The following is a 14,067-nucleotide window of genomic DNA, read 5'->3' on the forward strand; positions in this document are numbered from 1 at the left end:
CAACTTTCCTAATCCAACTTTAGGTATTTTTAAACATAAATAATCGATCAAATTTAAGACGGGATAAACTGTGTTCAATACCGGACGAAAACAAAGTGGAGTGAGCTTTCAGGTCGCGCATCCCAACCACAACAGTACAATATACTCGACCCTCGTTCTGAACAGCCCTACTTCTTCATTTCTCAAAGGAAAAACATCAACCAATTTCTAAAGACTGTTGACATCTAGGAACTGCAAGCAAGTTCCTAGATCCATATAGAAAACCCATTGAAAAGAGAGTGACCGGGGTTTCGCCTGGCAAATAAGTTATGTTATACTCACAGACATCATTATAACAGTTTTCGAAACTTTAAAGTGTTTCCTATCCAAATATACAAATTACATGCATATCCTAGCTTCTGGGCCTGGTTAGCATGCAGTTTACTTTGGGCACACTTTTCATCTGAACGTGAAAATAGTGCCCCCTAGCCGTAAGAAGTTTAATACACTGAGTGTACAAATCATTATGCTCTTTCCATGACATAGACTGACAAGGTCATTCCATGTAGAACGATTTATTGACCTGGTCACCTGTTAAATCCACTACAATCAGTGTAGATGAAGGTGAGGAGACAGTAGGTTCCAGGCACACCGGTTTGTGTCAAGAATTGCAACTCTGCTGTTTTTTACGCTAAACAGTTTCCAGTGTGTATCAAGAATGGTCCACCACCCAAAGGACATCCACCCAACTTGACACAACTGTGGGAAGCATTAGAGTCAACTTGGGCCAGCATCCCTGTGGAACGCTTTCGACACCTCATAGAGTCCATGCCCTGTTCTCAGAGCAAAAGGGGGTGCAACTTAATATTAGGAAGGTGTTCCTTATGTTTTGTGCACTCAATGTATGTCTAGCATTGGTGTGCCTTCTAAACCACAGGAATTTAGACCCATATAACATAACTGTGAGAGGTGAGGTTCCTTGCATAATAAAGCTACCCATGTTATTTTATGGATGCAGGTGGTTCTGAGCAGGTGGTTCTGAGCTCTGTTTGGTCCAGTGTAATGTCTCCACAGGTGTTGAGTGTACAGGGGAAGTGTTGAGTGTACACGGGAAGTGTTGAGTGTACAGGGGGAGTGTTGAGTGATTGACGAGCTGAACGCCAGGCAGGCTCGTGTCACACCTGGGAGATAGTCATCGCCGTTGTCGTGGTTTCGTCAGGCTGCTTCCGGTCAGGACATATCCTGTGTTACTGTGTTAGCGCCAGCATACAGCTTCAGGCTGACCGGTCGGCTGGGTCAGACAAACGGGTGGTAGTTTACTCTTGTGAGTTTGCTGTGTATTAGGGTCTAATGGATAGTAAAGGGAAGGGAAAAGGTGTTGCATTTGTCAGGAATGTACATTATTTAGTAGTTTAATAGTTTTTATAGTTTACAATTTACTGTAAGTCCTAAAACTCTTAAGCTACTGTATATCATGACTGAGATTTTATTTTAAACACAAAATGTATTTAAAATCTCTGTTCCTGTTCTAAATAGTCTGCACTTCTGAAACCTTCCCCGCAGGCCCTCATCATAATGAACATAGATCTAAGGTGACTTCAGCCGATTACTGCTTATCGCTTTGTACTTTCATAGATAACAACACAGACTGAAACTATGATCTACTGTACCCGTTTCTATGTCCCCCAGCAATTCCTCTCCTCTCCTTCACAACACAACAGACCAGGCAGTCAGCTAAAGTCATTACTGGAGCTCAGATAAAATCACATCCTTCCTCCAAGAGCAACATCCCTCCTCATCGTTTCTCAGGCCCTACATCACAACTTATCACTGGTGATCTGATCAAGCAAACAGTAGGATTTAATACAATTTTTTCTCAGTACATAGCAGACACAGAGGATCAAGGGATCTAGTAGATTACTGTCTACCTCAGTCTGACCTTGACCATAGATAGAATACATTAGATAATACAGTCATATGGCTAGCCTTAAGGCCAGGGTTGGGCAAACTACGGCCAAGAACAAAGGGGGGTCAAAATAAAAAATAACAGTCAGTATCTGGTGTGGCCACCAGCTGCATTAAGTACTGCAGTGCATCTCCTTCTCATGGACTGCAAAAGATTTGCCAGTTCTTGCTGTGAGATGTTACCCCACTCTTCCACCAAGGTACCTGCAAGTTCCCAGACATTTCTGGGGAGAATGGCCCTAGCTCTCACCCTCCAATCCAACAGGTCCTAAACATTCCTGTCCTGCAGGAAATCACGCACAGAGCGAGCAATATGGCTGGTGGCATTGTCATGCTGGAGGGTCATGTCAGGATGAGCCTGCAGGAAGGGTACCACATGAGGGAGGAGGATGTCTTCCCTGTAACGCACAGCGTTGAGATTTCCTGCAATGACAACAAGCTCAGTCCGATGATAACCGACCCTCCACCTCCAAATCAATCCTGCTCCAGAGTGCAGGCCTCGGTGTAACGCTCATACCTTCGACAATAAACGCGAATCCGACCATCACCCCTGGTGAGACAAAACCGCGACTCGTCAGTGAAGAGCACTTTTTGCCAGTCCTGTCTGGTCCAGCGACGGTGGGTTTGTGCCCATAGGAGATGTTGTTGCCGGTGATGTCTGGTGAGGACCTGCCTTACAAAAGGGCTACAAGCCCTCAAGTCCAGCCTCTTTCAGCCTATCTGAGTTACTGATGGAGAAATTGTGCGTTCCCGGACAGTTGTTTTTGCCATCCTGTACCTTTCCCACAGGTGTGATGTTCGGATGTACCTATCCTGTGCAGGTGTTGTTACATGTGGTCTGCCACTGCGAGGATGATCAGCTGTAGTGCTGTCTTAGGCGTTTCACAGTACGGACATTGCAATTTATTGCCCTGGCCACATCTGCAGTCCTCATGCCTCCTTGCAGCATGCCTAAGGCACGTTCACACAGATTAACAGGGACCCTGGGCATTTTTATTTTGGTGTTTTTCAGAATCAGTAGAAAGGCCTCTAGTGTCCTAAGCTTTCATAACTGTGAACTTAATTGCCTACCACAGGTGCATGTTCATTAATTGTTTATGATTCATTGAACAAGCATGGGAAACAGTGTTTACACCCTTTACAATGAAAATCTGTGAAGTTATTTGGATTTTTATGAATTATCTTTGAAAGACAGGGTCCTGAAAAAGGGCCATTTCTTTTTTTGCTGAGTTTATGTGCGGTCCTCTGCTTTAGGCCGTTACACCCCTGCGTTGGGCCGTTACACCACTGCTTTAGGCCATTACACACCTGCTTTAGGCCGTTACACCCCTGCTTTGGGCCGTTACACCCCTGCTTTGGGCCGTTACACCCCTGCTTTGGGCCGTTACAGCCCTGCTTTAGACCGTTACACCCCTGCTTTAGGCAGTTACACCCATGCTTTAGGCCGTTACACCCCTGCTTTAGGCCGTTACACCCCTGCTTTGGGCCGTTACACCCCTGCTTTGGGCCGTTACACCCCTGCGTTGGGCCGTTACACTCCTGCTTTAGGCCGTTACACCCCTGCTTTAGGCCGTTACACCCCTGCTTTAGGCCGTTACACTCCTGCTTTAGGCCGTTACACCCCTGCTTTAGGCCGTTACACCCCTGCTTTAGGCCGTTACACCCCTGCTTTAGGCCGTTACACCCATGCTTTAGGCCGTTACACCCATGCTTTAGGCCGTTTCACCCCTGCTTTGGGCCGTTACACCCCTGCTTTGGGCCGTAACACCCATGCTTTGGGCCGTTACACCCCTGCTTTAGGCCGTTACACCCATGCTTTGGTCCGTTACACCCATGCTTTGGGCCGTTACACCCCTGCTTTAGGCCGTTACACCCCTGCTTTGGGCCGTTACACCCCTGCTTTGGGCCGTTACACCCCTGCTTTGGGCCGTTACACCCCTGCTATGGGCCGTTACACCCCTGCTTTAGGCCGTTACACCCATGCTTTAGGCCGTTACACCCCTGCTTTAGGCCGTTACACCCCTGATTTAGGCCGTTACACCCCTGCTTTAGGCCGTTACACCCCAGATTTAGGCCGTTACACCCATGCTTTGGGCCGTTACACCCATGCTTTAGGCCGTTACACCCCTGCTTTAGGCCGTTACACCCCTGCTTTAGGCCGTTACACCCCTGGTTTGGGCCGTTACACCCCTGGTTTGGGCCGTTACACCCCTGGTTTGGGCCGTTTTACCCCTGGTTTGAGCCGTTACACCCCTGGTTTGGGCCGTTACACCCCTGGTTTGGGCCGTTACACCCCTGCTTTGGGCCGTTTCACCTCTGCTTTGGGCCGTTACACCCCTGCTTTAGGCTGTTACACCCATGCTTTAGGCCGTTACACCCCTGCTTTGGGCCGTTACACCAATGTTTTAGGCCATTACAGTAAACTGGAGCTTTGTCAGGAGATGGTAACGTCATGGGAAAATCTTCATCATAAGCACCTCTAATCAAAGGTTATGGGTAACATATGGCCCTCGGCCTGTCTTTGCCTTGGGGATACCTTTCTTTCTAAATCAAAGCCAAGGGGGTTAGAAGAACATAGAGTGCATTAGTCCCTAGTGGAAAAGTGTTGGAATGTGTTCTACTTCAATCCACTGTTTGATTTAGAAGTCAGAGACATACATGCCACCTAGGATCTAGATAGTCAAATCATTAGCTGTCCGGACAGATATATGACATGCTTCCCTCCTTATCAGATCAAAGAGGCCCTGTCTGTCACTCTGTCTGACTGCACACACAGCATGTGTAGTGGGCCTGTCTGTCCGTATTCACAGCATGTGTAGAGGGCCTGTCTGTCTGTCTGTCTGTCTGTCTGTCTGTCTGTCTGTCTGTCTGTCTGTCTGTCTGTCTGTCTGTCTGTCTGTCTGTCTGTCTGTCTGTCTGTCTGTCTGTCTGTCTGTCTGTCTGTCTGTCTGTCTGTCTGTCTGTCTGTCTGTCACATCCACCTCCAGAGTCTGTCTGTCTGTCTGTCTGTCTGTCTGTCTGTCTGTCTGTCTGTCTGTCTGTCTGTCTGTCTGTCTGTCTGTCTGTCTGTCTGTCTGTCTGTCTGTCTGTCTGTCCGTCTGTCTGTCTGTCTGACTGCACACACAGCATGTGTAGTGGGCCTGTCTGTCTGTATTCACAGCATGTGTAGAGGGCCTGTCTGTCTGTATTCACAGCATGTGTAGAGGGCCTGTCTGTCTATATTCACAGCATGTGTAGAGGGCCTGTCTGTCTGTATTCACAGCATGTGTAGAGGGCCTGTCTGTCTGTATTCACAGCATGTGTAGAGGGCCTGTCTGTATTCACAGCATGTGTAGAGGGCCTGTGTATGTCTGACTGACTGTACACACAGCATGTGAAGAGGGCCTGTCTGTTTGTATTCACAGCATCTGTAGAGGGCCTGTCTTTCTGTCTCTCTGACTGTACACACAGCATGTGTAAAGGGCCTGTCTGTATGTCTGACTGACTGTACACACAGCGTGTGTAGAGGGCCTGTCTGTCTGTATTCACAGCATGTGTAGAGGGCCTGTCTGTCTGTATTCACAGCATGTGTAGAGGGCCTGTCTTTCTGTCTCTCTGACTGTACACACAGCGTGTGTAAAGGGCCTGTCTGTCTGTCTGACCGACTGCACACACAGCATATGTAGAGGGCATGTCTGTCTCTCTGACTGTACACACATCATGTGTAAAGGACCTGTCTGTCTGTCTGACTGTGTGTCTCAGGAGAGTTTGCTTGGTCTATTTTGGGCCCAGCTGATAAGTGGACAGCATCATAAAGAGAGAGAAAAGGCCTGTGGTACATAACCAAGGTTACATTACATTTACATTTAAGTCATTTAGCAGACGCTCTTATCCAGAGCGACTTACAAATTGGTGCATTCACCTTATGACATCCAGTGGGACAGTCACTTAACAATAGTGCATCTAAAACTTAGGGGGGGTGGGGTGAGAGGGATTACTTAACCTATCCTAGGTATTCCTTAAAGAGGTGGGGTTTCAGGTGTCTCCGGAAGGTGGTGATTGACTCCGCTGTCCTGGCGTCGTGAGGGAGTTTGTTCCACCATTGGGGGGCCAGGGCAGCGAACAGTTTTGACTGGGCTGAGCGGGAGCTGTACTTCCTCAGTGGTAGGGAGGCGAGCAGGCCAGAGGTGGATGAACGCAGTGCCCTTGTTTGGGTGTAGGGCCTGATCAGAGCCTGGAGGTACTGAGGTGCCGTTCCCCTCACAGCTCCGTAGGCAAGCACCATGGTCTTGTAGCGGATGCGAGCTTCAACTGGAAGCCAGTGGAGAGAACGGAGGAGCGGGGTGACGTGAGAGAACTTGGGAAGGTTGAACACCAGACGGGCTGCGGCGTTCTGGATGAGTTGAAGGGGTTTAATGGCACAGGCAGGGAGCCCAGCCAACAGCGAGTTGCAGTAATCCAGACGGGAGATGACAAGTGCCTGGATTAGGACCTGCGCCGCTTCCTGTGTGAGGCAGGGTCGTACTCTGCGGATGTTGTAGAGCATGAACCTACAGGAACGGGCCACCGCCTTGATGTTAGTTGAGAACGACAGGGTGTTGTCCAGGATCACGCCAAGGTTCTTGGCGCTCTGGGAGGAGGACACAATGGAGTTGTCAACCGTGATGGCGAGATCATGGAACGGGCAGTCCTTCCCCGGGAGGAAGAGCAGCTCCGTCTTGCCGAGGTTCAGCTTGAGGTGGTGATCCGTCATCCACACTGATATGTCTGCCAGACATGCAGAGATGCGATTCGCCACCTGGTCATCAGAAGGGGGAAAGGAGAAGATTAATTGTGTGTCGTCTGCATAGCAATGATAAGAGAGACCATGTGAGGTTATGACAGAGCCAAGTGACTTGGTGTATAGCGAGAATAGGAGAGGGCCAAGAACAGAGCCCTGGGGGACACCAGTGGTGAGAGCGCGTGGTGAGGAGACAGATTCTCGCCACGCCACCTGGTAGGAGCGACCTGTCAGGTAGGACGCAATCCAAGCGTGGGCCGCGCCGGAGATGCCCAACTCGGAGAGGGTGGAGAGGAGGATCTGATGGTTCACAGTATCGAAGGCAGCCGATAGATCTAGAAGGATGAGAGCAGAGGAGAGAGAGTTAGCTTTAGCAGTGCGGAGCGCCTCCGTGATACAGAGGAGAGCAGTCTCAGTTGAATGACTAGTCTTGAAACCTGACTGATTTGGATCAAGAAGGTCATTCAGAGAGAGATAGCGGGAGAGCTGGCCAAGGACAGCACGTTCAAGAGTTTTGGAGAGAAAAGAAAGAAGGGATACTGGTCTGTAATTGTTGACATCGGAGGGATCGAGTGTAGGTTTTTTCAGAAGGGGTGCAACTCTCGCTCTCTTGAAGACGGAAGGGACGTAGCCAACGGTCAGGGATGAGTTGATGAGCGAGGTGAGGTAAGGGAGAAGGTCTCCGGAAATGGTCTGGAGAAGAGAGGAGGGGATAGGGTCAAGCGGGCAGGTTGTTGGGCGGCCGGCCGTCACAAGACGCGAGATTTCATCTGAGAGAGAGGGGAGAAAGAGGTCAGAGCACAGGGTAGGGCAGTGTGAGCAGAACCAGCAGTGTCGTTTGACTTAGCAAACGAGGATCGGATGTCGTCGACCTTCTTTTCAAAATGGTTGACGAAGTCATCTGCAGAGAGGGAGGAGGGGGGAGGGGGCGGAGGATTCAGGAGAGAGGAGAAGGTGGCAAAGAGCTTCCTAGGGTTAGAGGCAGCAGCTTGGAATTTAGCGTGGTAGAAAGTGGCTTTAGCAGCAGAGACAGAGGAGGAAAATGTAGAGAGGAGGGAGTGAAAGGATGCCAGGTCCGCAGGGAGGCGAGTTTTCCTCCATTTCCGCTCGGCTGCCCGGAGCCCTGTTCTGTGAGCTCGCAATGAGTCATCGAGCCACGGAGCGGGAGGGGAGGACCGAGCCGGCCTGGAGGATAGGGGACATAGAGAGTCAAGGGATGCAGAGAGGGAGGAGAGGAGGGTTGAGGAGGCAGAATCAGGAGATAGGTGGGAGAAGGTTTGAGCGGAGGGAAGAGATGATAGGATGGAAGAGGAGAGAGTAGCGGGGGAGAGAGAGCGAAGGTTGGGACGGCGCGATACCATCCGAGTAGGGGCAGTGTGGGAGGTGTTGGATGAGAGCGAGAGGGAAAAGGATACAAGGCAGTGGTCGGAGACTTGGAGGGGAGTTGCAATGAGGTTAGTGGAAGAACAGCATCTAGTAAAGATGAGGTCGAGCGTATTGCCTGCCTTGTGAGTAGGGGGGAAGGTGAGAGGGTGAGGTCAAAAGAGGAGAGGAGTGGAAAGAAGGAGGCAGAGAGGAAAGAGTCAAAGGTAGACGTGGGGAGGTTAAAGTCGCCCAGAACTGTGAGAGGTGAGCCGTCCTCAGGAAAGGAGCTTATCAAGGCATCAAGCTCATTGATGAACTCTCCGAGGGAACCTGGAGGGCGATAAATGATAAGGATGTTAAGCTTGAAAGGGCTAGTAACTGTGACAGCATGGAATTCAAAGGAGGCGATAGACAGATGGGTAAGGGGAGAAAGAGAGAATGACCACTTGGGAGAGATGAGGATCCCGGTGCCACCACCCCGCTGACCAGACGCTCTCGGGGTGTGCGAGAACACGTGGGCGGACGAAGAGAGAGCAGTAGGAGTAGCAGTGTTGTCTGTGGTGATCCATGTTTCCGTCAGGGCCAAGAAGTCGAGGGACTGGAGGGAGGCATAGGCTGAGATGAACTCTGCCTTGTTGACCGCAGATTGGCAGTTCCAGAGGCTACCGGAGACCTGGAACTCCACGTGGGTCGTGCGCGCTGGGACCACCAAAGTAGGGTGGCCGCGGCCACGCGGTGAGGAGCGTTTGTATGGTCTGTGCAGAGAGGAGAGAACAGGGATAAACCGACACATAGTTGACAGGCTACAGAAGAGGCTACGCTAATGCAAAGGAGATTGGAATGACAAGTGGACTACACGTCTCGAATGTTCAGAAAGTTAAGCTACGTAGCAAGAATCTTATTGACTAAAATGATTAAAATGATACAGTACTGCTGAAGTAGGCTAGCTGGCAGTGGCTGCGTTGTTGACACTACACTAATCAAGTCGTTCCGTTGAGTGTAATAGTTTCTGCAGTGTTGCTATTCGGGGGCTAGCAGGCTAGCTAGCAGTGTTGTTTACGTTACGTTGCGTTAAAAGAACGACAATAGATGGCTAGCGAACCTAGAAAATCGCTCTAGACTACACAATTATCTTTGATACAAAGACGGCTATGTAGCTAGCTAAGTAGCTAGCTACGATCAAACAAATCAAACCGTTGTACTGTAATGAAAATGAAGTGAAAATGTGATACAACCTGTGAATGCGACCGGGTAGTTGAGTTCTATACAGAAGACGTTGGCTAGCGTTGGCTAGCTGTTGGCTAGCTAGCAGAGTCACCTACGTTAAGGACGACAAATAGCTGGCTAGCTAACCTCGGTAAATTAAGATAATCACTCTAAGACTACACACTCTAAACCTAAACAACACAATTATCTTGGATACGATGATACGAAGACAGCAAAGACAGCTATGTAGCTAGCTAACACTAAACAAATCAAGTCGTTCAGTTGAGTGTAACAGTTTCTCCAGTGCAGCTAATCAGTGGACGTTAGCTAGCTGGCTAGTGAAGACTACGTTAGGACGGCGAAATACGATAATTACGCAATTATCTTTGATACAAAGACGGCTATGTAGCTAGCTGAGAAGAATTTGCTAAGATAAGACAAATCAAACCGTTGTGATATAATGAAATATAATGAAAAAGTTATACTACCCGTTGGAGCGACGTGCAGATGCGACCACTCGCTCCAACCGGAACCGGAACCGGGAGAGAAGACAGTGCTGCTTGGACAATATACAATAATAAATGAATATTTTATTGCGTAGTTTCATAATTTCACATCGATCATTACCAGTTTTTATTCACAGGGTTTGCTTTGCAGGGTTGATCAGGCCTTCTTAGCCCTTTGTCAGATGTTCTGTGGTAAGAGAGCTGAACAAATAGAGTTGAATGCACAGTTTGAAATGAATTCATTTATACTGAATGTTTGTTTAAGAAAGTTGTTTTAAGTCTTTAGAGTCTGATACAGTAGGCACTGGGAGTCTCCAGGGCATGGAGGTTAAATACACTAAGCTATGCTCAATATAGCATAGAATTTCCCAGTCCTGGGATAGTGACGGACTACTGTAATTTTATAGTGTTATAGTAAATGAATGCAAGCGTACAGTATATGTTTATTTTAGTTTTATTTCAACCTGTATGTTTGGTTTTGTGTGTCTTTACAGCTGACCGATGGGGGCAAAGCAGCCAAAGCCAAAATGAGTGTGGGAGATGTAGTTCTGTCTATCGACGGAATCGCCACCAACGGCATGAACCACCTGGAGGCCCAGAACAAGATCAAAGCCTGCACTGACAACCTCAACCTCACCCTGCAGAAGTAAGAGGCAGTGCACAAACTCATACACACACACCAGTGTTCATTTCCTTATCAAAAATTGTGACAAAAATATTTATCAAAGACCAATTTTTCAATGGCAATTGACGACTGACTAAATATTTACAGAAAAAATATAACTAAATGGAAATTGTTTTTAATTTCAATTGACTAAAATGAGACAAAATGATCTCTGTGACGAAAATCTGTACTGGAAAATAGTTTTTGGAGAGATTGAGAGATGTTCAGTGATAAGGACAATTAGTATGAGCAGCACAGATGCACAGCGCAGTTCTCTTCAGCAGTGGGAAGGACAAGCCACACCTGGCACTCAGCCTACATCAGCTGGTGAGCTGCGGAGGAGCAAGTGATGAGTGTGGGCAGACAGGCTCGGCTCTAGCTCCGCCTCCGATTATACATGTTGCACAGTCGATTCTCTTGCTTCCCCGTAGCTAACTCGTCACCACCAGCATTCTAGTTAGCTACCCTCTTGCTGGTTAAGAAACACAAGCTGCTTCATGAAATTAGAAACAATGACATTGAGTTTAATAGTGAAACAAAAGTCTAGCTATGTTCTTCTCTTCTTTCAGTATAGAAAAGTAGTCTGTCTTTGAATTTATTATCCCGCTCAACCCTCCCACTTTCCATACTGCATTTCATAGCCATGTTCTGTAGTCAACGTAGCCAAGTCTCCCTCTTTTCCTCAGAGAACACAGCTTGATTCTAGCCCTTAGCATTCGAAAGATATGACCTATAATATCGGCGCTACGTTTTTTACTTTCTATCATGCATTGGAAAATAGGAATATAGATAGGAATATACTCTTTATTTTATATAATTATTCGTATTTTACCCCCTTTTTCGTGATATCCAATTGCGATCTTGTCTCATCACTGTAACTCCCCAACAGACTAAGGAGAGGCAAAGGTCGATTCACGTGTCTCTTGAAACATGACCCGCCAAACCTCTTCTTAACACCCACCCGCTTAACCCAGAAGCCAGTTGTGACACAGCCTGGGATCAAACCCGAGCCTGTAGTGAAGCCTCAAGCACTGAGATGCAGTGCCTTAGACCGCTGCGCCACTCAGGAGTCCAGGAATATGCTTTTTAGAACAAACATGCCTCAGAGGAGGAAAGGGGGGACCAAACTTAAAATAGTGAAACATTAAAATGTTTTACTTTTTAGATAAAACTATGCTAAATATATTCACATCACCAAATAATTGACTAAAACACCTTAACACCATTCTGTGCGGTAGCACCATGGTGTAGCCGGAAGACAGCTAGCTAGCTTCCATACTCCTCTGGGTACATTGACTTCAATACAAAACCTAGGAGGCTCGTGGTTCTCACCCCCTTCCATAGACTTATACAGTAATTATGACTCCTTCTGGAGGATGTCCTCCAACCTATCAGAGCTCTTGCAGCATGAATTGACATGATGTCCACCCAAAGGATCAGAGAATGAATCTAATTCTGAAAGGATAAGATACAGGTAGTTAGCATTGCTGTGCATAAAATGTAGTGAGTAGTTAACACAAAGTGTGAAAGACAACAGTTGAACAGTTTTGAACAAATGTGTTTCTTTTAAGAATGAACTGCTACTTAGGCCATTCAACCATTATAATTAGTATTGTCTTATCTGTTCAGCCACTTAACATACAGCTCAAAACCCAACAAGACACACAATCTGGGGTCTTTTCAGAGCCCCCAAGTCCAGAACAGAGGCTTGGAGACACATAGTACTACATAAAGCAACAACTACATGGAATTCTCTTCCACCTCAGGTAACTCAGGCAAACAATAAAATCCATTTTACGAAAACGGATAAAACAACACCTCAAGGAATAACGTGGACTGTGAAGACACACACACACACATACAAACACACACACACATTGTTCTTGAATGTTTGGAATTAATATTATGATTTTTTTTATATGATTTATTTTCACTTTCTTATAATTTTTAAAATAGTCATATTTTTCTTTAGTCGTAGTGTTATTAGTTTAGATATAAGTAATGTTCTTGTCCTTTAGTGATCTGTATTTTCTTTAACAGTTAATGGGAATAAAAATCTACGAATCAAACAGCAGTAGTTTAACAACACAGAGTAGAACTGAGTGCTGCTACAGACTGCTGTATGACTCCTTCCTGTGGGTTCTACTGTACGGGGTACTCTGCTAGTTAACGTAATGCAACGACAGAAGTGCTGCTACAGACTGCTGTATGACTCCTTCCTGTGGGTTCTACTGTACGGGGTACTCTGCTAGTTAACGTAATGCAACGACAGAAGTGCTGCTACAGACTGCTGTATGACTCCTTCCTGTGGGTTCTACTGTACGGGGTGCTCTGCTAGTTAACGTAATGCAACGACAGAAGTGCTGCTACAGACTGCTGTATGACTCCTTCCTGTGGGTTCTACTGTACGGGGTGCTCTGCTAGTTAACGTAAGGCCATGACAGAAGTGCTGCTACAGACTGCTGTATGACTCCTTCCTGTGGGTTCTACTGTACGGGGTGCTCTGCTAGTTAACGTAAGGCCATGACAGAAGTGCTGCTACAGACTGCTGTATGACTCCTTCCTGTGGGTTCTACTGTACGGGGTGCTCTGCTAGTTAACGTAATGTCATGACAGAAGTGCTGCTACAGACTGCTGTATGACTCCTTCCTGTGGGTTCTACTGTGCGGGGTACTCTGCTAGTTAACGTAATGCCATGACAGAAGTGCTGCTACAGACTGCTGTATGACTCCTTCCTGTGGGTTCTACTGTACGGGGTACTCTGCTAGTTAACGTAATGCAACGACAGAAGTGCTGCTACAGACTGCTGTATGACTCCTTCCTGTGGGTTCTACTGTACGGGGTGCTCTGCTAGTTAACGTAAGGCCATGACAGAAGTGCTGCTACAGACTGCTGTATGACTCCTTCCTGTGGGTTCTACTGTACGGGGTACTCTGCTAGTTAACGTAAGGCCATGACAGAAGTGCTCTGTGTCTTTTTTAAAGATCACATAGTTTGCATGTGACTCCGTTGATTCTGTCTGAGTCTGTATTTAAGGCACAGGGAAATATAAAAGGATTACGTGAATGCCTTATGGAAAAACAGACTTCCTCCTGCACCATTACCCAAATGAAACACCACTTACATTTAGCAGTTACGAGTCATTGCCTTGTCAGAAAAGTTTATTTCTCTATGCGCCGAATAAATAAACAAGTATATTTTTCATGGTTGAGAACCGATGAACCTGGTAGTACTTTAAACTGTCTCTGAGTTTGGCCTGCTCTGTTTATGCTATACATAACTGCCCTGTCATTGTCCCTGGGGCCTTCTCAGGAATGCAGGGACGTTATGAATGATGACACTGTTGAGATTTATCACTCTGACTTTTTTAGTTTGCACGTTATATATCTCTTTGTATGTGTGTCTCGTTAAGCACAGTATAATTTGATGCAGTGTGTGAAATACTACATACACAGTTGGGGAAAGGTTTGGTCAGAAACACAATACAGTGGCCCTGGATGGACATAAAGACACTAGAGCGGGAGGAGGAAACCCCCCTCTGTCTCAGGGACAAGTAGGGAAATTCATCTCACCAAGGTTAAAGGCGTTAGAAGCAGTTTGTCCTCCTCAGGGACACCCAATGA

General features: G+C 47.2%; 1 protein-coding gene across 3 annotated transcripts in view; it reads left to right on the forward strand.

Annotated features, from left to right (window-relative positions):
* Positions 1 to 14,067, forward strand: part of LOC123999098 (PDZ and LIM domain protein 5-like) — a 144,920-nt gene that overhangs the window by 51,717 nt on the left and 79,136 nt on the right. For all 3 annotated transcript variants that reach the window (XM_046304509.1, XM_046304511.1, XM_046304510.1), the window contains exon 3: positions 10,275 to 10,426. In XM_046304509.1, coding sequence (XP_046160465.1) covers positions 10,275 to 10,426 — 152 coding nt within the window. The remainder of the gene's footprint in view (positions 1 to 10,274; positions 10,427 to 14,067) is intronic.

This window comes from Oncorhynchus gorbuscha, linkage group LG16 (assembly GCF_021184085.1).
Source record: "Oncorhynchus gorbuscha isolate QuinsamMale2020 ecotype Even-year linkage group LG16, OgorEven_v1.0, whole genome shotgun sequence".
In the NCBI taxonomy this organism is placed as follows: Eukaryota; Metazoa; Chordata; class Actinopteri; order Salmoniformes; family Salmonidae; genus Oncorhynchus; species Oncorhynchus gorbuscha.